This window comes from Peromyscus maniculatus, chromosome 19, assembly GCF_049852395.1.
Source record: "Peromyscus maniculatus bairdii isolate BWxNUB_F1_BW_parent chromosome 19, HU_Pman_BW_mat_3.1, whole genome shotgun sequence".
Taxonomy (NCBI): Eukaryota; Metazoa; Chordata; class Mammalia; order Rodentia; family Cricetidae; genus Peromyscus; species Peromyscus maniculatus.
The window spans coordinates 38,582,513-38,608,738 of NC_134870.1; the positions used below are offsets into that span (position 1 = coordinate 38,582,513).

At 44.7% G+C, this 26,226-nt stretch overlaps 1 protein-coding gene across 11 annotated transcripts in view; it reads right to left on the reverse strand.

The window, feature by feature from the left end:
• The window catches only part of Sema6a (semaphorin 6A), a 125,671-nt gene that overhangs the window by 51,335 nt on the left and 48,110 nt on the right, over positions 1 to 26,226 (reverse strand). For all 11 annotated transcript variants that reach the window (XM_076555228.1, XM_076555229.1, XM_042263689.2 and 8 more), the window contains 5 exons: positions 9,575 to 9,711; positions 7,370 to 7,487; positions 2,580 to 2,640; positions 1,609 to 1,671; positions 794 to 895 (listed from right to left, as the gene is read on the reverse strand). In XM_076555228.1, coding sequence (XP_076411343.1) covers positions 794 to 895; positions 1,609 to 1,671; positions 2,580 to 2,640; positions 7,370 to 7,487; positions 9,575 to 9,674 — 444 coding nt within the window. In that variant the 5' untranslated portion in view covers positions 9,675 to 9,711. The remainder of the gene's footprint in view (positions 1 to 793; positions 896 to 1,608; positions 1,672 to 2,579; positions 2,641 to 7,369; positions 7,488 to 9,574; positions 9,712 to 26,226) is intronic.

Below are 26,226 nucleotides of genomic sequence, written 5' to 3' on the forward strand. Positions count from 1 at the left end.
CATTCTTCCTGGGCTTTGGCCTTCCTAGTGCCAACACTTCTCTGCCTTTCTAGTCTCAGTGCTTGGCCACTACAGAAAATCAACATTCGTTTCCTGAGGAAAAAAGTGTGCCACAAAGAAAAGCTAACAGAGGCGGAGCCAACGTTAGAGCACTGGTACTTCCGCTCCAGCAGCTCAGGAGCTCCTAGGTTCCTCAACTGTAAACTACCTCCCCCCCCCCCACTTGATTTCCTGAGTCTTTGAGGCCAATTTTTTTTCCCTTTTCCTCTTCTTGTATACAGGCCAAAGCAAGTAAGGCCATGGCCAAGTGAGCTGGTACAAAATGGAATTAAATTCCTCTCTTGAAAAAAAAAAAAAAATCTTACAATGCAAGAGTCTACAGTTTCAAGCAGCATGCTTTGGCAATATCTTTTACAATAGGAATTCCTTACGCATTAAGTGAGTTTTTGTCCTCACAGAGGTAACACAGGAGTGGGCGGGACAAAGAGCAGAAAAGAGGAAATCCACAGGCCATTATATGTGGCAAGTGTGCAGACCTCGGGACAATAAAGAATAGAACCTTCTAGAAATCACCTTCACATTTCTTTAAGGATGTGTCAGTCAAACAGAACAAACAGGAAGCTTAGAAGCCTGATTAGGTTCACTCTCTTAGAGCAATCCACCAAGCTGGGTAAGTGAAGGGAACCCGTGTGGTGTTGAGTTACCCCTCCTCAGCTGCGGCAGGTACGGTGACAGCAGGTTACGAAACACCTCCTCCTGGCAGTGCGCTTCCAAACAGACAGATGACATTTACCTTGTAGTTTCTGCAGGAAGGGTTGAAGGCATTGGTTCCACAGACAAACAGGGTATCATCATTCTTCTTGAGGAGAACTTTAATGAAATTGTGACACTCATCCTGAAACAAAATTCAAACTGGTTTGAACAGAATCCACGCAGCACAAAACCCCATTCATCACCCTAGACCATGAGCCGACAAGAGGATTGCAGTGAGGAGAGGACAGTGTGTAAGGTTATACAGCCGAGAGCCCCAGGTACACGGTCAAGTTGCTGCTGATGTTAACCACGAAAGGACGTCCACGGTTATTTCAACAGTAAATACAAACATGGCGGAGAACGGTAGCACGTATGTTTCTTGTATGTCAAAGAAAAGAGAGTTGAATGCAACCATCTCCCATCATATTAATTTTAATGTCAGATGTTCAGGGGTTCCTTGAAGGTACCTCTATGTTATTTGGCCAGAGGCACAGGAGCTTGTGTGTGAGTCTGCTGGGCTTTCCAGGAGGGCTTCCACAGACTGGAGGTGTGCCCTGGCCTGCAAGGTGGGTTACTGGGACAGGCCATTCTGAAGACTCAGGGGACCAGCTCGGAGTCAGTCAACGCTGCTGCGCCTGAGGAGTTCTCAGGGCAGTCCCAGCAGCTGTTGTAACGTTTCATCACATTAAGAGCAAACTATTTTTGCAAATTAAAGCTTTCAATAAGTTGATGGAAAAAGCAATTACTGGGGCAAGGGGAATAGCAAGATGCATTCAAATCATAGTCTACGGCTGGAGATAACCGTCAAAAATGTAACCCGAAGTGGCAGCCGCAGGAGAAATGAAAATTGCTTACCTTATGTTTTCCCTTCATCCTGCATGTGTCTACATCAGCCTGCCTAGATTTCCATGTCAGTTTCTGCAGGGATCAAGAAGGAAATCAATTAGAGCCCAGAGGTTGCTGCATTTGATTTGAGAAGTAGAAGTTCCCTTGGGGCGGCTGGAGGCTGAACAGATATTTATTGAAAGCTTTCCACACCCTTCCCCATGATTAATTCACCAGGACAACAAAATATTAGAGAAGGAAACTTTTTGCTTAATTTTGAATTCTTCTCTATCCATTAAACTGCAGGATGAAGATAAAGAAGCGCGGGGGTTTCACATAAAACATCCCAAGCAATGTGCAAACTGTGCTCATTTTGGGAAAATATGTGTCGCTGGCATTTTTGTTCAGTTCATCAATCAGTGTTTGCAAAACTGACCTTTCCCTTAAAATATGGAAATCGTTTTCTTAAACATAAAGTGGACATTCACTCCAGGCAGACAGCGATTTAATTTAGGTTGTGCTCCTTCGTGTAAATTCATGGGCTAAGTCTCCTACTTGTACCGCAAAGTTTTATTAACTAAAATGTCCCCACATGGAGGCGTGAGAAAAGCTTTATGTACGTCTGGATGATGATTAAATTCCAGAACCTTCACCACTCAAGAAACTTCCATGCTGCATGACGTAGAAACATTAACACTGGGACAGTTTTTAATAGGTTTGGGGGGGAACAAAATTTTATTTATGAAAATTGATATTTTCTTGGATAAACACGGCAATATTTTATTAAAGGATTTTACAAATTATATAAAACCCCAAAATATATATGCACACACTGATGAAGTATGTGTTCTGGAATGTGTAATAAACCCTTACTAACCCCTGAATCGGGCTTTACAAAAAGAAGCATGCTGCCATTATCCATAGCATCCCAATCACTGCATTTAAGGAACATATTCCCTAAGGACCCCCATTTTAGAAAGATGGGTTTAAAAACAACTTACTTTGCTACAATAAATTTCTTCTGTGTGGGATGTATCTATATCAACAGTATAAATATGGTCCCTATAAAAGAAAAAATTAATACAGAGTCAAACACAAGAGTTAAAACAGCTCATTTTCTACAGAATAAGTTTATTATGTTCGGAACAGGTAAGCCCATGACCATATTTGTTAAAAATCACCACCACCAACAAAAACAAGATATCAGCTGGACTTTGGCAGCATGATTTTAATCCCAGCACTCAGGAGGCAGAGGCAGGCAGATCTCTAAGTTTAAGACCAGCCCGGTCTACAGAGCAAGCTCCAGGACAGCCAAAGCTACAAAGAAAAACCCTGTCTAGAAAAACAAACAAACAACAACAACAAAACAAAAACAAGATAGCCACATGCTAGAAAAGGGAAAGAATTTAGTGTAAGAGATGATCTTGAACCACACTTAGCACTTATGATTTATCATAGCATCAGGTTGATAAACAAAAACTCCCGGCAACTCTTCTCCCCATCTCAGAACTACAGAGCCATGTGTGCAGAGCTCAGCTGGGAGGATCTGCAGATTAACCCGGTCCAGAGGCTGGAGCAGATGGTTCACACTGCCTCTCAGTATCTTCAAACCCATGCACAAGTTGCTTGGTATTCAACATGCTACATTTGATAATTTGACAGACAAGATGGAAGAAAGGTAAAATTATTTCCAGAAGCTGCCCTTCCCTCCGCAAGACCACATTAGATGAAGGTATACATGTACTCGAGCTAAGGTTGACACTTTCGGCTTCTGCCCACTTGTTTTGTTCTGACTTTGGTTGTCTTCACAGTTTTTTGCTGCCAGTCTCCCCTCGGAAGGGGAGACACAGAATCAGCAGCTCAGGTGTGGGGCTATATTTAAACCTCCCTTCTGTGTGAGCAGAGTACAAGGGTCTTTTTGTCTGGAATTCCGAAGAAAGAGAAGAAAAGAAATACACTCAATAGAGGGGGGGTGGTAGCTGGCAGGGGCAAATCCAAACAGCTCATTTTCCCTTGAAATAACATTGACTTTTTCTAAAAATGCAGGAAGTCCTGGGGCTGGAAAATTATCCACAGCTTTAAACCAGGACCTCAGGGCTCCTGAGCAGACTTTCAAACCTCCTCATTAGTTAGAAAGAAACAGGGGCTGGGGGAGAGGAAAAGAAAGCAATTATTTGTAAGATTCATATGATATATGTACGTAGACGTATATATGCACATATACATATACATTCCATTTTTGAGAAGTCTGTTTACTTTGCTTTCGGAGAAAACACAACAGATGAAAATTCAAAGCAGGTTCTCACATGGAAATAAAAGAAGAAAGCGGGGGGGGGGGGGGGGGGGGGGTGTTGGCTTACAGATTCCCGTGCCTGCTTCTGAACCGTGTGTACGCTTGTGTGCATGCATGTGTGTATATTTGGCAGAGAAAGACGTGTGTTTGTGTCAGGGTAGCGAAGGGTGGAGGGAGGAGCCCACTTTACCAACAGCCGGACTGGGAAGCTTCTCCCAGCTTGAGTAAGATGCCAACATCACTCTGCCCTTTAATTTCGAGGCCGTTTACTGCATTCATTTATTACTTGCTTGACTTTATGATGGCGCTGTGGTCGGGCACATTATTAGACTGGAATTGCCTGTGACATTGGTATTGGGTTTGAGATGACTAGAAGAAGCCTTTCCTTGCCCCCTTTCCCTTCAAAACTTAAGTAGAAGCTGAATCTATGAATTGTAAATTAACCACTGATGAATATGCATTGGCAGCTCCTCAGAAAGCTCTCAGGTCGCCCCCTTTTGGCATGGTCTGTTTATGTTAATTAGCAGTTTAGAGATTAAAAAGAAAGAAGAATTTACAAAGTGGATAATAATAAGAAAGACTTGGAAGGCGTTCTTGCCACCAAACCCCATCAGTCCCCAGGGTTCTGGATGGGACTTGGCTTTGGATTGCTGACACCAATTGTCTGGGAGAACTGGGGAACCTTTTATAAACAATTCCATGAGTGAAATCTCCTTCTGGACAGAGGCAATCTTTTCAATATCTCAAGGATCACGTGACCCCAGGGGATAGAACTGGTGCTTTATGGTCGACTATAATCCAGGGTAAAGGACTGTTTCTAGCTGCCCCTCTACACTCTAGGACTCCTGATGCTCTTGCATCTGAATGTAGCGATTTGACTGACGTCTGACTGAGTCCTAGGACTTCCTCTGTCCCAGTCCATTGAATACCACTGAGCTGTGTTGCCATGGCTTGAGCCTCTGGGAAGGACTGAACTTTAAATCGTGTTAACTTGCTACCCAGGAACCTGGATGTCTCAGGGTGCTGTTGGGAAACGTGAAATTAAAAGGAGAGGCCCTAAATACGGCAACAACAAAATTCTTTTCGGGATTTTTCAGAGTGTGTACAGAAGGGAAGTGGCTGGGTATGGAGTAACTGTAACATGTCAATGTAAGGATGCTGTGCACTTGACCTTCAGTGCATGGCGAAGTCTGTTCCACTGCTTTGGAAAGGAACACAGTCCTCTTTTTCTATGTCCTCTTTTTCCTTTCCTTGAGGTAGAGAGTTCAGACGAAACTGTCTTGGTTTTAATGAGCTGGAATAATGAATGCTTCTTAGGCTACATAACACCTGGCTTCTAACGTTCCTGTTGCCCTGGGCCTGCAGCCCACTCTATGCTAAATCACTGGCGACGAGGACTGTCTGTGACAACCATTTTTGTTCCCAGTGTCTCGGTTGGGAAGGAAACAATTTAGAGGAGATACCCAAGTCAACCTATTTTTCACGGGTTCGATGTTTAACCATTTGTTTTGACCAGCCATTTTCATATTGTGATATAAACATAAACTCGCTTTACTACATGTAAGAAATTTTAATAAGGATACTGAAGGAGCTACCATGCTTCCAAACAGGTAGGTACTGTGCCCTCTCTGGAATGTTCTATAATGAATACCCACAAAAGCTGCTCTCAGGCAACAGCTATTAGAAAGTTATTAACTCGGGACAAAGAGTTTCACTTCACAGTGGGCAGTACAAGTGAGTGGCTATGTGGTCACCACAACACTGCCACCCTAGGTCAAGGACTGAAGCCTTCATGGGGCCCCCTTATTTCCCACCTCTGTCTCTTAGGATCCTTCTACAGGAACTGGGGAAGGCAGCTGCTCTTTCTCATGAGGTTGTTCCTGGGATCCAGCGAATAGACACTTATGAAGTTATGACTGTATCACTTACTTTTATGGTCATCCCAGCACTAGTGCATTGGTGAAGGCTTTCATTTTGTTGTTGCTGTTGTTTACGTGTTCAGTGTTGCTTCTGTGTGCTGGGCTTGGGGCATTTCCGTCCCACTTGTGGCTTTTCACTTTACATTACAGAGATTGCCACCCATATCGAGACTTCCAAGGAATCTGCTGTTGGAATTCCTGGCCACTCCCCCAGCTACATGACCGCACATGCGCTGTTCAGATGCTTAGCTATTCCAGGGCTTTACGTCCTATGCAATCCGTGCGCTGCGTGGTCACGTAATTTACGCACAGCATGATCACACAATCTACGTGCATGAGTGGCGTAGCTCTGTAAACCCGTATGCACACACTGGCAAGGGAAATCCATAAAAAGCGGATCACAGACTCCTCCCTCTTTTTCTTCTCCCCTCCCCCCTTATACGCATATCTTCCACAGCCCTGATCACATTCCTTCCTGTCCCTCCCTTCTCCTAATAAGACTCTTACAGTGGGGTTTGTTGTGCCTTGTGGCTTTTCTCGCACGGTAACAGCGCCCCTTAATGAATAACATTGCGCCACCACGTTAAAACCAACATCTAAAATGTTATTTTAGCCACTCTGGTCCTAGGGTCACAGCCACATACAAACATCGTCTGTCTTCTTCCCATCATGAAATAATGATAATAAATAATATTTAGATCCAGGTAAGTCTGCGGAGGAACACCTCAGGATGGTTCTCCCCAAATGAGTTACATACCCCAAACCTGGTTGGAATTGTGAGAAATAGGTTGATCTGGGCATCTCCTATGACTTGTTCTCTTCCCAATTCCACATCTTGTTGGAATCACCAAGCACTTCCTAAAGACACTTGCCTAACCTCTCACCTGGCAGGGGGCACATACAGCCAGAGAAGCCGTGGAGCAGCTGACCCACGGGCAGGATTAGAACCAAAGTCCGAATCCACGTGGCCCTCGTCCAAGTAGCATTCTTACCATTCCACTCTGCCTTAGGATATCAGCGTGTCCAGATATCATTTTCCAAAGGATGAATATAGCTTATTATTTCTATTATTACTGTTAAATACAAAACCCTTATGAAACATACTCAGTATTCTCTTTTCTCTGGTCACCACTACCACTCGGTCAAATAATGGCAAAGATTTACTGCAAAAATACAAATAAGCATAATAGACACACATCACTGCACACCGTACAATACATGTTGATACACCCAAGCTGATTTAACAAACAACTACCAAGTGGTGGACTTCTCTACTATGTACTTGGGTAAATATTTACCTATATGTTCAAGAAACACAGTGGATTATTTGAGCTGTAAGCTCGAAAATATGTAATTATTTCTCCAAAAACTCACATAAGCTTAAAAAGACATAGACAATCCCAGAAAGGTTAAACAGACAGAGAAAATCTTGAAAGAATGACTGCTTGACAAACACAGGGAGCTTTTGGTTTAAACAGCATAGTAAGGAACGTCAAGTTCTTAGAAAGACACATGGCTGGTGAAATGGGGACCGGTACCTTCAGGTCCTCTGAAGGTGCACGTGAGGAGTGTCTCTTACCGAGCTGCAACGTAGAGGGTTCTGTTCATGACCATGATCATCTGGATGTCCAGCCTGTGCCTCTGTGTGGTGTTCCGTCCTGGCTTGTGGCCCACAAACACCGGATACTGTTTTGTATCTGTGAAAAGAAGAGATGGGGTAAGAGAGGGAAACGCAGATCAAGCCAAGAATCAACGGGGTAGTGGGAGGAGGGGGGTGGGGTGGGCCACAGAACAAAACCATGTTTAATTCAGACCATGCCACCATTTCCCATCGCTAGCCAAGCTGTTATTTCAGGAAACACTGTGAGAGCGCTCCTTAAGGATGATCGAATTACACTTCAGTTCCAGATGATAATAAACCCGGTTTTAACATTTCTAAGTGTCACCGTTTCTGAGGGCTAAACTCGCTGGTCAACCCTTTGCACGGAGGCGCTCTTTTCTTCCTCAGGCTTCTTTTCATCTTCTGTGGAGTGCTAAGCCTGAGGGGGGCAGGCTGCCAAAGATCTTGTCTCCGGACAAAACTATTTCAAAGCTCCCTTCCCCATCAATCACCACAAAGGCAATGTGGTCTGGAGGCGAGAGGCTTCATCCAGGAGCCAGAAGAAAAATACAGTCTCCACAGGCGCCCGGGTGGAATAATCTACCATTGAGGGCAGGCCCTGCTAGCTTGGTTGGCATTCTAGGAACTGTGGGAGTCCACTCTGGAGCTAAGCCATTGGCTAATCTCACAGAAAAGTGGGCTTTGACAGGCCAGGGTCAAAGTGAGCGTAGCCAGTCAGGTGACCTGGCAGAGGCAGGAGCACATTTCTTTCCTCTGGTGCTCTTGGGCTGAGTCTGTGATGTGTAATAACAGCTGACCTTTAGAAATACCTGTATCTCAACATCTCTGTTTCTAAACCTATAGTCTCCAGAGCATTGGCAATCCTCCAAGAAGGAGGAAGAAAGATGAGTCACATTCAAAAGGCCATGTTTTCTGGGGAGTTATGGGGATGTAACTATGAGGAGGAAACCATTCACAGATTCATGCCTGGATGGCTGCACTTCAACCTTGTGGTATCTGGGCTTTCTCAAGCAGTGTGTTACTAGAGAGCTGTAATATATTTGACTCCCAAACAATCCAGGTATACAATTATCTTAAGCTTTTCCTTCCATGGCTCTTTATTTCATGTACCTGGTCATCATGGGGGTTGCTATGGTAATGCCTACATCTATTATCATGGTATTAGTGATTGCCAACAGCATATTAGGGCTCGGGTCCACATTGTAGTGGGGCACCAAAAGAAACCTTATCTTGAATGAAGGTAAATACATGGTTATTTGGTTCCTAATCCTAAATGTGGGGAGCTTGGCTATTTCAGAAGTGACAGCATTGACCTTTGACCCTTTGTCCTTTCACTGTTATATATTCCAGTCTTGGCTCCTCATCTTTGCATATAACATTATCTCCTTTTTCAGAAATTCCAGCTGGAAGCAGAACACTGGTGTAGCTATTTAATATCTTGAACATCTTTTGGTATGTTTCACTCGGTGTTTGCTTTGGGATCATTACATAGAAAGCGGTACTTGGGGGAAATGTTCTTTACCTTTACTGGAACACAATGGTCTTTTGGAGGGCAGACAGTAAAATAGGAAATCGGATGTTCTTTCTAAAACAGAAGTAAGACTGTCCTCTTTGAGGGAGTCACCAGACGTTTTAATTATGTCAGCACCTACCTCTGGCAAAAGTGGGTATGGAAATAAACTTATAAGCGGAATAAATCATCTATAAATTCAAAGACAGTCCCACCCTGAGACTAGCAGATGTGTAAGCCTTTTTTTTTTAAAGTTTCTTTTTCTCTTAAGTATTTCAAAACACCCGTTATTTTCTATCATGCTTTATAACGTTACAAGTTACAGATGGAAACACATAACACTCGCAGTCCTCAAATGACAGTAATATTCTCCCCTGAGCTGGTGTGAAGGCAGAAGCATGCCTTCGTATGGGGGGCAAAACATCATCGGGAGACTCGAGGGACATTTCAGAGACTCGATGAAACTCCTAACAGTCGCCCTATCCATCGGACTCCACCCACCTGACCAGGTGTGCGTGACACCACCTTTGGTCAGGAGCACAGTTTACAATTACAGAACCTCCTCCCTGCTGCCTTCTTACTTCTGGTTAGGCGGCTGCAGGCTCAAATGTCCCCCAAAAGCCCAGGGGAGGGAGAGTGTGGTTGGTACTCACAGTTGCCATGCGAAATACTGATTGGCTCAGAGTCTTCTGGGAAAGCGGCCCGAGCGCTGTGCAGCAGTGTGAGACTTAGCAGCAAGGCTTCTGGCCTCATAGTAGTTCAGCGGGGAGACTTCTCTCTCTACTTCACCCTGCCAAGGAGCAAAGGAGGCTGCTTAGCGGTCGCTTGTTTTTCTTCTGCACGCCAGCCTCATTCAATTCCATAAAACGCAACGGGCTTGAAGGTAACCCAAGACCACAGGCGTCTGTGCGCTGTCTGCTTGGTCCACAGTGAACTCACTGGTTACAGTATTTTACATAAAGACAGTACCCAGTACCCACTGCGCCCAACGCCACCCTGGCACCACACACTTTTGCAAAAAGCCTCGCTTCCTTTGACTAGGGCCGTTACGGGTCACGTCTGTGGCTACGATCTCACAATTATGAGACTCTGGACTCCAAACAGTATGAACCACTGAAAGCAATTTTTTTTCTTTTCTTTTACAGAGATCAAAAACGCCATCAAACATGTGGTTTGTTTGTTTGTTTCTGTTGTTGTTTTGGCCAGTCAAGAATCTCTCAGAAAGAGATGTGATGACATTGTCAGTAGTGAAGAATGCTGATAAGTGATGATCTGGAATTCCAGCTTCATTAGAAAAGTCAGAATATATATCCTACTGTGACGCAAGGACAGGATGATGGCACCATACCTCTGCCTCTACCATGCCACACACAGACACATCAAACACACAACTGACCCCATTTCCTTACTTCCTATGGAACCTCTTACTTAGTTGAGATTTTTCAACTCTTGTCTATGTCATTGTACAGTGACTTTAGACCTAAATAAAAATTACAATTTATTTTTTTCTATTTTAATTAAAATATAATCATAGTATTGTCCCCTCCCTGCCTTTCCTCCTAGAGCCCCTCCCATGGCCCTCTTACTCTCTACCAAACTCTTTTTTCTGTGCTAGACACACATATGTATATACATGCATTAATATATAAATACGACTTGCTGAGTCTGATTGGTGTCACTTGTTCTATACGATTTTAGGGCTGACCACTCCATATTAGGGGGCTCATCCCTGGAGAAGACAATTCTCACACTCTTTCTCACCCATTGTTAGTTGCCTGTAGTTCTTTGTCAGGGGCAGGGTACACAACTCTATTTTTAAAAAGAAGTACACCGTTTCCAATTCCGTGAAGAGAGTCTGAATTGGCATCTTGGAACAACATTGCTGTTTTTTTTTTTTTTAAAGAGACTCACATCTCTGTACATTTGCTTTGCAATGATACCGTTCTGCTCAGCTGTATTCTGTTAGAGCAGCTTTTATGTATAGAAAGATTCTTCTGCAGCTTAGAAATAAAAGTCCCAGGGAGCTGCTGGATACAGTGAACACAGCCTCATGCTACAGTAAATATCATATCATTCTCAGGGGTATTTCAAATAAGCATTGATGTATCAGGGAAATTAATGTAAAATGGGGTATTATTTCATCTTTCTAGAGCAGCATTCTTTGAAGCAGCCTGCCAAAGATTATCTTTTTTTGAACAAGGCTATTCTACAGTAGTCCATCAATCATTTAAGATTTGTGTTTAGAAATGTCAAACCTAGTAACCTAAATGTCTTTGAAAATTAATTTGGCAAACAAACTGCTAACTTATGCTTTGTGGAACACCACTTAATATTAGATACCTATGTCTCTTTTCTTCATGCCAAAAAAAGCATTAACAAGTCCCGGGTGCCTTGTAGGTTATAATTTCACAGACACAGCTGGGTCTTAATCATTTCTTCAACTGAAAAGTGCACATTAATTAATTTGCTTTATCTCAAAAAGAAAAAAAAATCAAAGAGAGAAAGAAGTTGAGAGAAGAGCCTAAACAGGTCTATATCTCTATCTCTGATGTGAAGATTAAAACTAAACTTTGAATGATTACTTGTTCGCAAAGGCAATCCATTACCAAGAGACATAGCATGTATTTACAGGACGGTTAACAACAGGTCCATTCATTCCCTTCTCTGCCAGTACTCCCTAATCTGGGGCATCTGAACACAAAAGAAAGAAGCTCCGGGGTCCCCCATTTGCTTCTCCGGAGCCCTGTTCAGTATAACATTAAGGGGGAGCAATCCGTAACAAAGAGTAACTAAAACACAAACACAACACACATCAGCAGTTACATTTTATGAGAAAACATAAGGCTCGAAGCAGCAGCAGCAGCATCACCAAGGGCAGAATTACAGCCTCAGTTCACAGCATGGAGCAAGAAGAAAGGGGACTTGAAGGCAGAGCCGCCTTCCCTGGGAACACTGGGAAACAGAGACTATATGCTCTTAAAGATTTTTTTTTCCTTGCCATGGCTAGTGAGGCTCCCTTCCACAACCGCATCCACCCCTGCACAAATATCCTACGAGCTCAAGACAAAGCCCCGCTTTTTTTTTTTTATTATATCTTAATTCTTTCTACCTTAAGATTACGGGGGGGGGGGGGCTCTCAAGCCCTCACGTTGGCAGGAAGAACAGGGCAGGAATTGTGATGCAATTCCACAGCTTCTTTGAACACTTACACACAGTCAGCATCACAGCTCAGATACGCCAGTGGTGGATCTCTGGGTTTACAGGCGGGCTCGCTGCCAGGAAAGAATCACTGTTTCATATGGCCCTCCACCTCCCCATCGTCACGTGGTTAACAAGTTCATCACAGGGACGAAAGTGGTGAAAGTTCGCCAGCCTTACCAAGTTGGTCCTGTGGGATCAGCGTCTACACCCATGAATGCGAGGATGCTGCTTGATCTAAGACCCTTGTGCAGTTGCTCCACTCACTGTCTGCAAGTCCAGCTGTCAGAAATATGTAAATACTATTGGACCTGACGATACAGACACAACTTTTGTCTGTTTGGGTACACACAATGGAACCTTCCAGAATGTTCACGCCCGAAGAAGGTTTTAACAGTAGGTAGTAACGATGTGAAAAACACGTCTCGGAAATCCTAGCGGTGGCTTTGAATAGCGGGAGGAAATAATGGTAGTAGGGGTGGGGCTTTTTCCTCATGAACAAAGTTAACTGCTACAAAGTTTCAACAATCCCTTTAAAACCACGTTGTCTACTGACATCATAGGAAGTCTTGACGACAATCAATAATTCACTGTCATTATTAGAAGGAAGGACATGTGAGTAGTGTGACTCTGGGCAACTCAGTCAGGCTGCTGGTCCTCAGTTTTGTCACCTGCAAAATGGAAGGACAGGAAATGTCATAGATTCAAAAAGCCCTCCAGGTTGAGACTGTATTCCAGTGAGTCTATGGAAGAAGGAAAGAAGAGAGAAGAGGGGAGAAAGGAGATGAGACCGCGCAGGGGGGGAGCCAGGGGCAGGGAGAAAGGAGAGAGAGAGGAGCAATGAAGAGCCCAAACCAAGGAGAGGTCCTAAGATGGGGACAAGAGCCAGGCGCTGAGATTATGACAGCCCAGGCAGAAAACGTTCCGAGCCCCTGGCAAGTCCGTCCGCTCTCCAAGTCAGTCACGGTACCCGGACTCCTCTCTTCCTCCAGTTCCTCCTGACTGTTCCTACACAGTGTGTGGACAGAGAACTGTCGGGACAATCTGCATGCCCAAGTGCGGAAGTGTGTGTGTGATGAACGGGGGGGGGGGGGGGGGGGGGACCCCTAGCATCCCTCTACTGCAACAGTTCTCAACCTGTGGGTCGCAACCCCTCTGGGGGAGGGGCGCAGAACAATCCTTTCACGGGGGTCGGTCGCCTAAGACCATCGGAAAACACAGATGTTTGCATTATGATTCATGACGGACAGCAGCAAAATTACAGTTAGGAAGTAGCAACCAGAATAATTTTATGGATGGGGGTCACCACAACATGAGGAACTGTATTAATGGGTAGCAGCGTTGGGAAGGTTAGGAACTTCTGCTCTAACAGATGCCAATGGGCACAGTGTAGTAGGCTGTGCGCACATTTCGCCTGCGGGTGCCAATAACCACCAGCATGCCATGCTGCCTCATCTCAACATCAGGGTCAAGTGTAAGTCTGATAAACACTTCTAATGTGGCCAAAGAGAGTGCTGCTGTCAGCATTTAATCATATTCAGAGTTTAGCTGGCATTTACACTGAGCATTATCACATAATTATGGCAGTCCTGACCGACAGGCCTTATCGTGTCTGTATAAGGAAACTGAGGCCCAAGCAGGAGGCTGTTACGTTTCTAGACAGCACATAGTACATGTTTATAGCACATTAGGAAAAGGTATCAGCACAATAATCAAAGGGGAAAGCTAGTTCTCAAACCTAGACCTGTGTGACTGTAACATTTATGTCCTTCCTGGGACATCAAGGAGGGGGAAGAGAAAAGGGTTTAGGGAGGTCATAAGTAGAAACTTCACTTGAGATAATAACCAAATACTGATTGATGTGTCTTTGCTTACATGGCTAGAGTAGCTGAAAGTCCCTGATGGCTTCAGTCATAAAAATGCATAAACTGAGTACACAGTCACTCTCAAAACCTGTAGGCACCCAGGCTCACTCCACTTCACAGGCCTGTGATTGCAGACCCACGGTGATGGGAAGATGCAACTACTTCTCAACCACTGATTTAGGAGGAATCGATTATGTGGGGACACCACTGTGTTAAGTGGGACCACTCAGGGTGGTCCCTCCTTCCTGCCTCCCTTGACGGGGATGTTTTAAAGTCAATGTTTCATAGTAAGTAGTGTCACTTGGTAAGCGCCAGAATGAGGCTGACTGCACAGACTGGATACATCTCAAGCCAGAGCGGAACCTTCGCCCACAGAGAGGTGGGGACGCGGGTGTTGGTGCAGAAAACCCAGCTCCCTGAGTGCGGGAGAGCTGTCAGAGATTGCAACTGCTGATTATTCTCACACTCGAAGAAAATGTAAAGAATTAATGAGTGTTTAAATAGTAGGTGTCCTTCACTGACCTGGACAGCCCTGCTTCAAGGACAACAGCAGGAGAAAGATGCTCCTGTCCACAGGATGTGGAGCAGGGGCAAAGAACACTTCCCGAATGAAATTAGAAACAACTTGGGCCCATTGATTGTGGTAGAAATGGCCACAGCATGCAGGCTTCAGGGGGACCCTGATAAGCTGGATTCACCTGCTCGGTGATGTTTGCATTAAGAGATATGGTTTACAGAAAAAAGGAGAACAATAGCTCTAGACTCTCAATAAAGCATCAGCCTCTTACTACAGCGTCATTTCTCTTCTTCTTGGCCATTAACAGAGACATAAAAGCCCCCAGTTTAGAGGAAAGGGAAATGCCACAGACCTAACTTCAACACATTTTGGAGACCAATGATGGCATTCAATGGAGGGTTGTAATAAATATCGACAGTATATAATAGATGATCCATTTCGGGTCTAAAACCACCAGGCACAAAGGCACAGAAAAGCAGCTGTGAATTCAGAAGTACTTCTAGAAGAGTTTTATTCGTATTTTTTGCATAAAGGCTGGTGTGTATCTACCATCTTGCGGCGGGAAGAGGGCATGTTGTGGCTTCTCTCTTACGTCCTTGCCTTTCCCCTTGCTCCTCCCTCAAACACACACCCTGAGCCTTCAAGGGACTTCGCTTAGATGCCTCAGATAGAATCTAAGGGCTCATTTGGTCTTTGTCACGTGGTCACGATCTCCACAGGCCTGAAAACACTGAGGCGAGAGATCTTGATCACAGAAAACAGCAAGGCCCAACCCTGTGTGCCCATGGCATACCCAGCCTTTTGCCATCCCCATCTCTTTTAAACTTTAAAAAAATATCGCGGAACTCAAATATCTGCTCCAGCTGCAGAAACAAACACTCCTTTCATGCTACTGTTAAGAAAACGGAGACCCCAAGAAGTGGGGTCAGTTGCCAAATGTGGAACTTAAGGAAAGTGGCAAAGCCAGACAGCGGTGGAGGGCTCCTGCTCCTCCGTGGAGCTCTCCCAACACGATGCTGCCTTCTGAAAAGGAGCCAAAATTCATTCATTTCTCCTTGGCTTGTTGCCTGATGTTCATTTGATTTTCATCTCACTGACTCTGTTTTCTACTAGGAGCCAGGCGCTGTGCAGAGATGCTGACGTGGGGATGGGAAGCCCGTGAATATGCCCTGGTCCTCTGCCGTGTCAAGGATGGGTCGGACAGCTCTTGGCATGGCGTCAGAATAGAACACAAACGCAACCATAACTTTTCAAAAGGAGTTAAGGTTTTACCTTGGGCTTGGGTGTTGCAGAGGTTAAGTGGAGGGAGAAGGCCCCAAGATGCTTGGGGAGAGAGAGCCCAGGAGGGCTTTGTGAGCCTTACTGCTCTACAGGTCAGGTAGTTCAGGCATAAGGACCACTGCAAGGCAGCAGGAAGACAACTCCATGCTGATTGGACTTTGAGACACTCACTTTGGTCTAATTCTTGTACCAGAGGAAAATTTGCTTAAGGAAAGTCAAACATTTGTCCAATGTAATGGTTGGATGTTTTTTTTCATTACACCACATATTTAAAGTATTGTAATTCAAAATGAAGACTGTGTCCGATGACTTTCTTCTAAGGATGTGACAGACAGAAGAATGGGCGAGGGCTGCTCTAAGGTACAAACCCAAGATGTCATTAGGAGTGGCCAGAGTTGAGCTGAGCGTGTGGGTCATTTTATATCAGTCTCCCTAATTTTCTGTACATTTTTTTTTTTTTAGTTTCAGTAAAAATGAAACACATTAGGTCTAAGGCACTTTCCCCAGCTGCTTAGAAGGGTTAGGTGTGGAATGACTTGAGGAGAAAACTATAGAAACATGATGACTGGAGCTTTTCATGGTCTGTGTCAGCATGCAGGAAGGATGTAAACTAAAATGAAGCAATCACTATGTTCTACTAATTTATCCTGTTTTCTCTCAGTACAGTTAATAGAGAACAGAAACGCCAGGCCACAGTTCTAACCTTCCGACCCTTCCTCTCCCTGGTCTGCGGGGTTCCTACCCTGTGGGGAGGTGTTCTTTCCCCCACTTCAAACATGGCTCAGAAGAAATCCAAACAACCCAAGAAATAACCCCCCCCACACACACACACCCTGTGCTACCAATCATGAATGACTGAAGCTTTGAAATTCTATAAACCCTATTGTTTTCTTGCTTATAAATGTCTGTCTTTGTTAAAACTGTCTCCAGATTAGGAATAGAGCAGAGCATTTCTCTTGCGGTCAGGTCCTCGGGAGCTGGCTGACTGTGCCAGCCTGCCTTCTGTTCCCTACCTCTACAACGATGCTTTCCCTGCACGTTGAAAGCCAAAAATAGAACTTATAATTGACTAATGGCTTCTGATTGTACAAAAAGAGACATAATATCATTACAGGGACTGCTCCCTAATAGAGCATCCTCCTCAGTAAATGTCTCGACGCTCATAGAATCTTTTCATGTCTGGGTATGTCTACACACTCCCACAAACATAACAAATGAGACAGAAGCACCGTTTCCCCAATTTCCTTACATTCCTTTGGATAGATAATTCATTAACTTTTTTCTCAAAGTCTGCTTCATGTGTTAACGATCTGGGTGAAATTGCAAGCCCACACATTTAAACCTATTATTGAAGCGGGTAGATGTCGCCAAGTTTGCCTAAGTTAATATCATTTTCATTGGCTACGTCCATGTACTTTACACGTAAAACAGTGAGTGACTCATGATGTTGGCTTTATTTACTGAGAGCAAAGTAGCCAAGGACTTTCCCAAAGGCAGTTATCAATTTGCTTTGGGGTAGAGGGAAAAGCATTTGCTAGCTGCCCAAATTGGAGTCAACCCCGGTCATACCACTCCTTAAAATGTTCACGTAATTTTTTTTTTTTAAGTAAGAAGTCCTACCTTCAAAATCAATAATTATTCCCAAACATCCTGAATAAACGCTTCCTTAAGGCCAATGAAAGTGAGTTCCAGGAAGTCGGAGCTTTGTTGAAATGTCTCCATGACCTAATGATGTGCTTCTCTTCATAGGTGACTGAAGGGTCAGAACACAGATCCAGAGTTACAGTCCTGTTTACTGGACAGTGACAGAGAGCACTGAGGTGGTCAGCATCTGGACAAACCATTTGGGTGTCACCAGCTGTTTTTAAATCTGTCTCAAGCTCTCCCTGAGTTTAAAGGAAAACAAGATCGGCTTCTCCCTCCTCCTCCTCCTCCTCCTCCTCCTCCTCCTCCTCCTCCTCCTCCTCCTCCTCCGTAGGTGGCATGCTTGTTCTGGAGCGCGGGCACACGGCCTCTTATTGGCAACTACAGACAAAACAGAAGAAGCCTCCTGAAAGTCAGAAAGTTTTCCTTACTTGCTTGGCATCACAACTTGACTTGAACTAGCATGAGGCCATTTGTTTACTGCCTTTAGAGTAAATGTTTACACATTTCACTGCAAAACTGAGTCGGTTTAATTTTGCTGCATATTGCTCCAGACCTGATTTGAGTATCTGCCCCCTTTGCCACATTCCTATCACCCGCTAAATTTTAGATTCTGAAACACACGTTTCCCAAGGCTTAAAAAACAAGGGGCCTTGGAAGAGAGTGAGAACAGAATAAACAGGGAAAGCTCTTAGGACGGGGCTGTCAGTGTGGTGTTGCTGAGATAGGAAACTCTGATCATCACATAGCATCTTGTGAAATCTTCAGAGAATTAAGAAGAACCTCTTAACTGATTTATTTTTCTAATGTCACATTATCCTTCGGGGATAATTCAGTGATTAGAAATTGCTCAGTGAGTTGCCTCTTCCTAATTTCCTCTATTCTGTGTTTTTAATAGCAGGTTTCCAGGACTCCCTCCCGGCAAGACACCAATAGGAAAAGGCTCCCAGAAAAGGAAGGAGACTCACAAAGTGGACATCATCTTGGTAGGGAGGATTTTGAAGAGTCCTATTGGAATGCAGTAACTAACAGCAACAGAGATGGCTGCTTCCCTAGGCTTGAGAGCCCTCTGCTTGGGTGAGCTTCATTTTCTCTCGAAGCTGACCTCAAGGACAGGGAGGGGTGCCCAACTCTTTTGTACATGTCACAGGCTTTTCTGTATTGTTGGTGATAGTTGTTCCCAAAGCAATGTCCATAATGTCATTAGTGATCTCCTTCCCCTATGGAATAATGGAGCAATGGACTTTTCCAGAGACACCTGGCATTTGGGTGGCAGTGGTTGACCACCAGCAGCTTCTCAATTTGTTTGTGCATTAAATTTTCAAACACCTGCAAATTTCATGTCTCTTCTTCCCCTGACCCACCCCCTGGTTTTTTGTAAAACCATAAGTTATTGAACTAGGAAATAAAAGAGAGAATTGGGAATTTTGGATTCCCGGGATCTTTCCAGTGTACAAACATGGCCTTGGAAGACACACAACACATGCTCTCTCCCTGTCTTGGTTACTTTTCTATTACACTGTCTTGAAATATCCTCTGCCAAAGAAATTAGCTATTGGTTTTCAACTAAGCTTCAGACAAATTCTTAGGATAAGGGCAAAAAGAAGCCTCATTCTTTGTCAAACTATCACAAGAATGGCCTCTATCCCAGTTGCTGTTAAAAATCTGGCTTTTCTCAGAGTCTCTTAAGATGGGCCTCTAGAGTCCTCCTGGCTCTTGGCACTGTCTTCCAGGCTCCTAGGATGGCCTGTTAAGTCCTGCTTACAGCATTCAACAGCTTTTCTAATCCAGAGTTTTCCATATTCCTCCAAACAAAACAAAACAGATAAAAAACAAAAACAAACAAACAAAAAGCCAAACAACAACAAAAACCAGTTATGTCTGTAACAGTAATAGCCCACTATCTGCTACCAACTTCTGTCTTAGTTTTGCTTGTTTGTTTTTCTATTGCTGTGATAAGCTACCATGACCAAGGCAACTTGCAAAAGGAAGTGTTTAATTTGTGGCTTAGAGTTTCAGAGATGGTGGATCAAAGTCATGGCAGCAGGAACAGCTGAGAGCTTACATCTTGAGCCATAAGTTGGACTCAGAGAGAGACTAAGAATGGCCTACAGCCTTTTGAAACCTCAAAGTCCGCCCCCAGTGACATAACCTCCTCCAACAAGGCCACAACTCCTAATCCTTCCTAAATAGTTCTGCCAACTGGGGACCAAGTATTCAAATATATGAGTCTAGGAGGGCCATTGTTATTCAGGCCACCATACTCCTTTCTCTCTCCACTCACCATTTCTTTCCTTTCTTTCTAAGTGGACATTGAGTATCAGGCACAACAGTAATCAATTTTAGCTATGAAGCAAAACTGAAGGCAAATGGTTAATATCATATAACCTGGACATGAGGTTAATTACTACAGTTCAAATTACCTGGAGAGAAGATAACACATGGTTATCACCAATTAACCCCTCAATCAAACGGGCAATCGTGATTCTTACAACTAATAGCACAACAGACAATCACTGTAATTAGAATCTCTGCCGGAGAGTCCCAAATAAGAGGAAAAGTGAAATTGTCCAATAAGCTTGAATATGACAGGCAGCGACCAAATTGATGTGCTGAGGGTCGCACAAAAGAGAAATGATGAATCCGAGAGAAAGTGAGTGTGGGACACACAGCAGAAGAGGAGCTCAGGCTCATCCCCCTCTTGCAGCAGGAAGAACCAATCTACCACTGGCTTGCCTTTCTTTGAGAGGAGATAGAGGCATGTGGCATGGAAAAAGGGATCAGAAAGCCTCTGATACCCCGGCTATGGGAAGCCAAGGTCCATCTGGGTTGTCTGGCCTTGCCCTGGTAAGGACTGGAGGGTCAGGACAGGCAGATGGGGTTCCACAGCTGTGGGAGCTGGGAGGGGAATCATGCATGAATATTATTTCAGGGAGGAGCTAGCCCAGGTTCACGCTGAGTAACTAAAAGACTAAGAATAACAGTATTCTACCTGTTTAGTTAACAGAGTCTTCATCTAGCCAAAGAGTGGGGAGAAAAGTCATCCTCAAGTGTGATGCAAGAATAGGCAGGTACGCTCTTCACACATTGATTTAATCAGCTCTTTCCAGAAGTACCAAGGCATGAAATAAAGGCTAAGCATTCTCCAGGATCTTCAATGCTGAGAGAGAGCGAGAGAGCAGATGCCACATGAAGCTTGGACGAGATTTCCATCTTGCTGCAAGTGAGGGGCACAGGGATGTCTTTCCTTCCAAGGTAATGAGAATCGTTATCAGTGACAGTTCCACTCTTGGAAAGTAATTTCATTCCAAAGGAACATTACTTTTGTACCTCATAGATTATTCTCTCAGTGTTTGGGGAATCACCGGCAAAAAGCATGAGGCATGAGAAAGCACTATGCAAGCGTGTAAACACTGAACGGAGATGTCGCTCTCAATATTCAATAAAGCACAGAAACTGCCTTCGGTAGCAGTTCACTGCATTTGCTCATTCGCTCATCCACTTGCTCCAGACACGCTGCTGGGAGGGAAAGGAAGTAGGGAAGACCAGCCCTGGGCTCTGCGCGCACTCTGTTCTTAGAAGGCCTCCTGAAAACCAAGGCAGATGGCATATAGACAGGCGGAGCTGTATGGCAGGGGGGTTAAAAAATGGTGAACGGCAGCACCCAGGTGTTGGCTGCAGGTCTCAAATGCATGCCCTATTGTCTGCTCCCCTATCTGCAGCTCCAGTCTTCTTAGCCTACCCCAACCCCCTCACCATCTGGATTCCTACAGGAACTATCTCACTAGTCTTCCATGAATTTAATTCCTATATGACAACTAGTGGTCTTAAAAAAAAAAAAGGAGAAAGGAAAATCAACAACATAGATGACATCCTGTCCTACCGTGTACAAAGCTCTCTGATGGCTTCTTATTCCATTCACAACAAAATTAAAGCCCCCAACCCGAGCACAGACGGGATCACCTACCTCCCGGCCTTTTAACATTCCATTCTACAAGTTTCCACCGGCTCCAACCCCCTCTGTCTTGCCTTCCTCAGAGGCCACTTTATGCGGACTTGCTGTCCCTCTTTTGAGGGACCGCACCAGGATCTAGGACGGCACCAGGATTTACGGAAGTAGCTTGCTGTCATTTGGTTAAAACATCACGTCTTCAGATTAGGCCCCTCCTCAGCCTCCAAGATAGCTTCACCCCTTTTGGACTGACTTTTCATCATTTCATTCCTAATTTTTTGCAATAGATTTGAACCTAGATGGTCTTCTCACACTTCTACTCTCGTTTGCGAGTGTCTGTCCCTCTCTGACTAGACTATAAGGTCCACGTGGGCATATTTGTTCTCGTTATCACGGCCACCCCTCATTCTAGAAAAAAAGCCTCAAGTATCATAAACTCTTAAAAGATACTCGCTGGATAATGAATGACTCTTGCTCCAGACCGTTTTTTGAAAGAATCTTGTTAAAACAAAGAAGAGAAGATCTGCTGAAGGCAAGGCTAGGTATTTTCAGCTGTCTGAAGAGAAACTTGGCGACGGCTGTGAGATGAAAACCAAGAGTGAGGAAGAGCAGCTGTGCGGAATGGCTTTTGTGGTGACTAGAGAGGGATTTCCCACAGTCCCAGGAACACCAACAGGAGTTGGCCTACACTGGGGTACAGGGGGGCCAGGTGAGTAGAAGGAGCGAAGAAATAGTATCCAGGGGACTCAGACAGAGAGGACTTGGAGCCAAATTACACAACGTTTATGGTCTCTGTGGAGAGCTTGCTTGCCTGTGGTTCTCACACACTCTGACAATCCTTCCTCCCACATCCTGGGAAAGTGCTGCTTAGAGCAGGAAGCCACGGAGGGTCCAGCAAAATCCTGCTCCGGACTTAAGACTCTTTGGGCAGCTGCTCCCCTCTAGCTCTGTTGATGAAATAATGTGCCTAGAATCAAAAGGACCCAGAGTCCACAGGCTTTGGCCACGTGTCACTTATTAAGCTTTACAGTCTGGCCAGCGTGTATGGTCTATGGGTCAAAAGTCAAAACATACTTGCAAAGAGAGAGAGAGAGAGAGAGATGTCAATAATGTAATTCGTAACATGGGCTATGAGGTCTCTGAGGGCGGGGACCTACAGCATCCATATACTCCCGCTTCATTTCACTCGAGGTAGCTAAGTCCTGGAGGGTGGCTGGTGTGTGTGGCCTTCTAGGAATGTCAGCCACTGGCTTGATGCTGAGACTCAATTGTCAATGACAAACAGACCCCATGAGCTGATTTAACTTCACTCTTGTCTCAAATCCCTTCCCAGTGACTCATAACTTTCTCCTGACATCAGAACAGCTGGGCCAGCCAGCTGGAGAGAAGACATCCAGATGTTGCTGGCTGGAGCTCCAGGGCCTCTGAACTCTCATTCACGCTGTCCTCTCAGACTGTCTCAGGAGACTGTGGGGTTAGGTGCTTCTCTCTCCCCATGTGGGTGGGAAGAGCAGCTCTGCCTGACCGCTTGCTTCCATCCTTGAGCACACAAGTGTGTGAAACAGAACACAGCAGCTCCTCTTTGTCTGCAGTTTCAGGATGTTTTATTTGGGGAGGATGGGCAGATCTCTGCCCAGTCCTTCTGCAGAAGGTCTAAGAGACACCCTCGCCAGAATATACTACCCATCCTCAGGCATGGGCCTCATACATGGACCTCAGTTAGAGGAAAGGCTGAGAAGCTTGGGGGGGGGGGCGAGGGAGGGGCAGGAAAAAGAAAAAAAAATCTTCTCTGGCTGGGAGAAAATAATCCAGAACAAAGACTTCTTTATTGTGCTAATATAAATTTAGGTTTGTTGATTATTTTAAAAGTATGAAATGTGTGTAAAATCCCCATTCAGAATCGCTTGCTTGACAAAAATCATACACATTGTTAGCTGTTGGTTTGGTTTCAGTATCTTTGAATATTTTTTAATTTCAGTGTATGAAATCCTACAATGACTGTAAAAGGGGCTATTTTTGTTAATGAAGATTGAAATGCAAGCCAAGACTGACTGATTTCTTTAAAAAAAAAAAAACGTGTTGTGCATATTTGTTCCAATATGTAAGCATCTAGTAACAGTGTCTCTGAGGGAGGAGGACAAGGGGGTCACAGGGAGAATCAAATATACTTTTTATATATCGCATTCTTTTATGGGTTTTATTGGGAGGGTGGATTCTCACATGGGGCGGGGGGCAAACCTAGCTCTTACTGTATATAAAACAAAACAAAACAAAAATCCCCACAACTTCCCCTCCAGAGGCAAACCTGAATTTTAGCCCAATAATATCTGCCAATTCTCCACCCCCAGAATCTTTTCACGGTGTGTTCAGCCTCTTGTATGCTACATGAATGGCTGCCTAATATCAAGTCTTCCTATACAAATGTGGCCAACTCAGAAAGGCAGAGCACAGTGAAATCCAAGGTAAAGAATCAGTAAGCTCAAAGCAAATGCTCGCTCTCTCTTTTTCCTCAAAATAAAGCAGTACTGCTTTAGGTGGGGTTTGCACTCTCCTCTTCCCGAATGTCTGTTTCTGCACACATGCCCATCTCATGATATCTGACCCCACGACCTTTTGCTCCCTCATCTCCAGTGCCAAGAAAAGCAAAGGTCCAACCCATCCTTGTAAATACACCCAAAGGGTGACGGCTGCTTAGAAGCTGAATGGATGCCCTTTCTCTGGGATAGTCTTTGTAGAGTGGCCCAGGGCTACTGAGCTCACCACAGCAATGTGGAGAGGTACCCACGGTGTGGGGACATGATCACCAAGACTGTCCTCCATGCTAGCCCTCACCTGTCTGAACGTGAGGAGCAGGAGGACACCTTGCCTGTTTTTCACTTGTCCCATTCACAAACATTGAACTGGACACCAGGAAGCATCAAGACTTACTTCCCCTTTTCTTAGCGTCCCTGCTCTTCACGGCCAAGCCCACTCCATCACCTCTGAAGTTGCTTCTCTCAGGCAGTGGGTCATGGAGTTCAAGGTCTCTCACTGGCATAGGGAACAGTTTCTTACTCCAGATTTAACTCCAACTTAAAAACTTGGAAGCTGGTGATGTCCCTGAGATGTGGCCTTTCTCTTTCCCTTATACAGCTAGATAGACTACCATGTCCACAACCAAACACAGACACCTGTAACGCTGTCGGTTATAAACCTCTGCCTTTCAAACTGGCCTGTACATCAGAGCTTCCAGGAGAGCTTCAAACACTAAAGGTATCTGTGTACCACACCTAGAGATGGCAACTTAATTGGCCTGGCTGCGGGATCTGGGCTTTAGAAATTTTAGTAGATCCCCGGGGGCTTCTGCTAGTCAACAGATCCAGTTTGGGAACTTCTAACACATACACAAAGGGTTTCCAAACTCTAATCCTAATCCCTTCCGTTGCCAAGCTTTCAGCCACAGGCAGGGATAATTAATCCTGAGTCAAAACCCTGTGCTTAGGCCAGCTTCATGGAGAGGCTTTAAAAACATCTAAGTGTGTTTTGCGCCCACCTACTCTCACACCAATCCACTTACCAATATAATTTAATCCATTAGAAATTACAGGGAGCCACACAGAAACTTCTCGTCCAGCGTGGGGCCTGCAAAGTATTCCTAATGTAAACACAGACAATAGGTGTGCTTTCTCTGCTGACAGGCTTGAAAGAAAGCAGATCTAATTAACCCACCCCGATTCGGGGAGTGGAGGTCATGTGAATATCGCCTTCGGAAGCCCATCTCCCAGCCTTATCAAATCTGCCTATCTCTCCGACCATGCTCCCGTAACCTGGGAAATATAAATTTTGATTGCTGATTGCTGCGTTGTTAGTAACTAACTATATATCATCAGGCGCTGGTCACCAGTGTCTGCCCAGGCTTAATTATCTCAGCTGAAGGAAAAGGAACCCCATGAAAGAGCTGTTTTCCAATTAAAGCAGCTAGAATATGTGATTTGTCTCTCTGGCGATATCCGGCTCGGCGTCCTTTTCATGTTATTTGTATTGTGTTCTTTCCCTCATTACAAGCCCGGAGTGGTGGATCTTGAGCTCCTAGCAAGAAACACATAAATATCAGGAGGGCAGCTGTCAAACCTGGAAGTCTTCAGCAGTCACCACCAAAGTCCTACCAGTAATTACGGAGCTCCCACCAGCAAATGCCCCAGCCAGGGTTAAAGACTTTCTGTAGAACTAATGGTGTTCACGGGTTTCCCTCCTATAGGATCTGGGCAAGGTCACACAGTGTCACATGGTACCTACACCCACCCACACAACTTTCAGAAGCTGTTCACCAGAAGTCTGGTGCTCTGCATGCTGCCTCAGCCTTTTTTTTTTTTTACCGACAAGAAAAAATATTTTTCCGCTATTATAAGAAATATATTTTGGGTAAAGATCTAGGCAAAACTATCTCCGAGTCTGCTTCTTCCTTATCTCGCTTGTCTTCACTGTTCTTTGTCCTTTAGTCCACTTGAACAGCTGCCTTCCATGCCTTTAATTCTTTAACCTGAGAGCAAGTACAAGAGTTCATTGTCTCTGTGACTAACTGGTCCCTCCGCACTCAGTAGACCTGGACTCTGAATTCCGGGTTAAGAAAAGTATTTGGGGCACCTACTGTGTGAGCATGCTGTAGATATTGGAGTTCAGAACCCTTTAGAAGTCTCTGCATTCAGGTAGTAATAGTCTAGTGACTGGCAGATTCCTCCCATTAGTGACCAGTATGGTCATGCCTGGGCTGTTTAATCTCTAAACTTCAGGTTTCTTGGATTTGAAATGGGTTAATGGCACTTCCCTTCCCTTTGGCCGTCATTAGGATGAAATGCCTCCAACTCATTT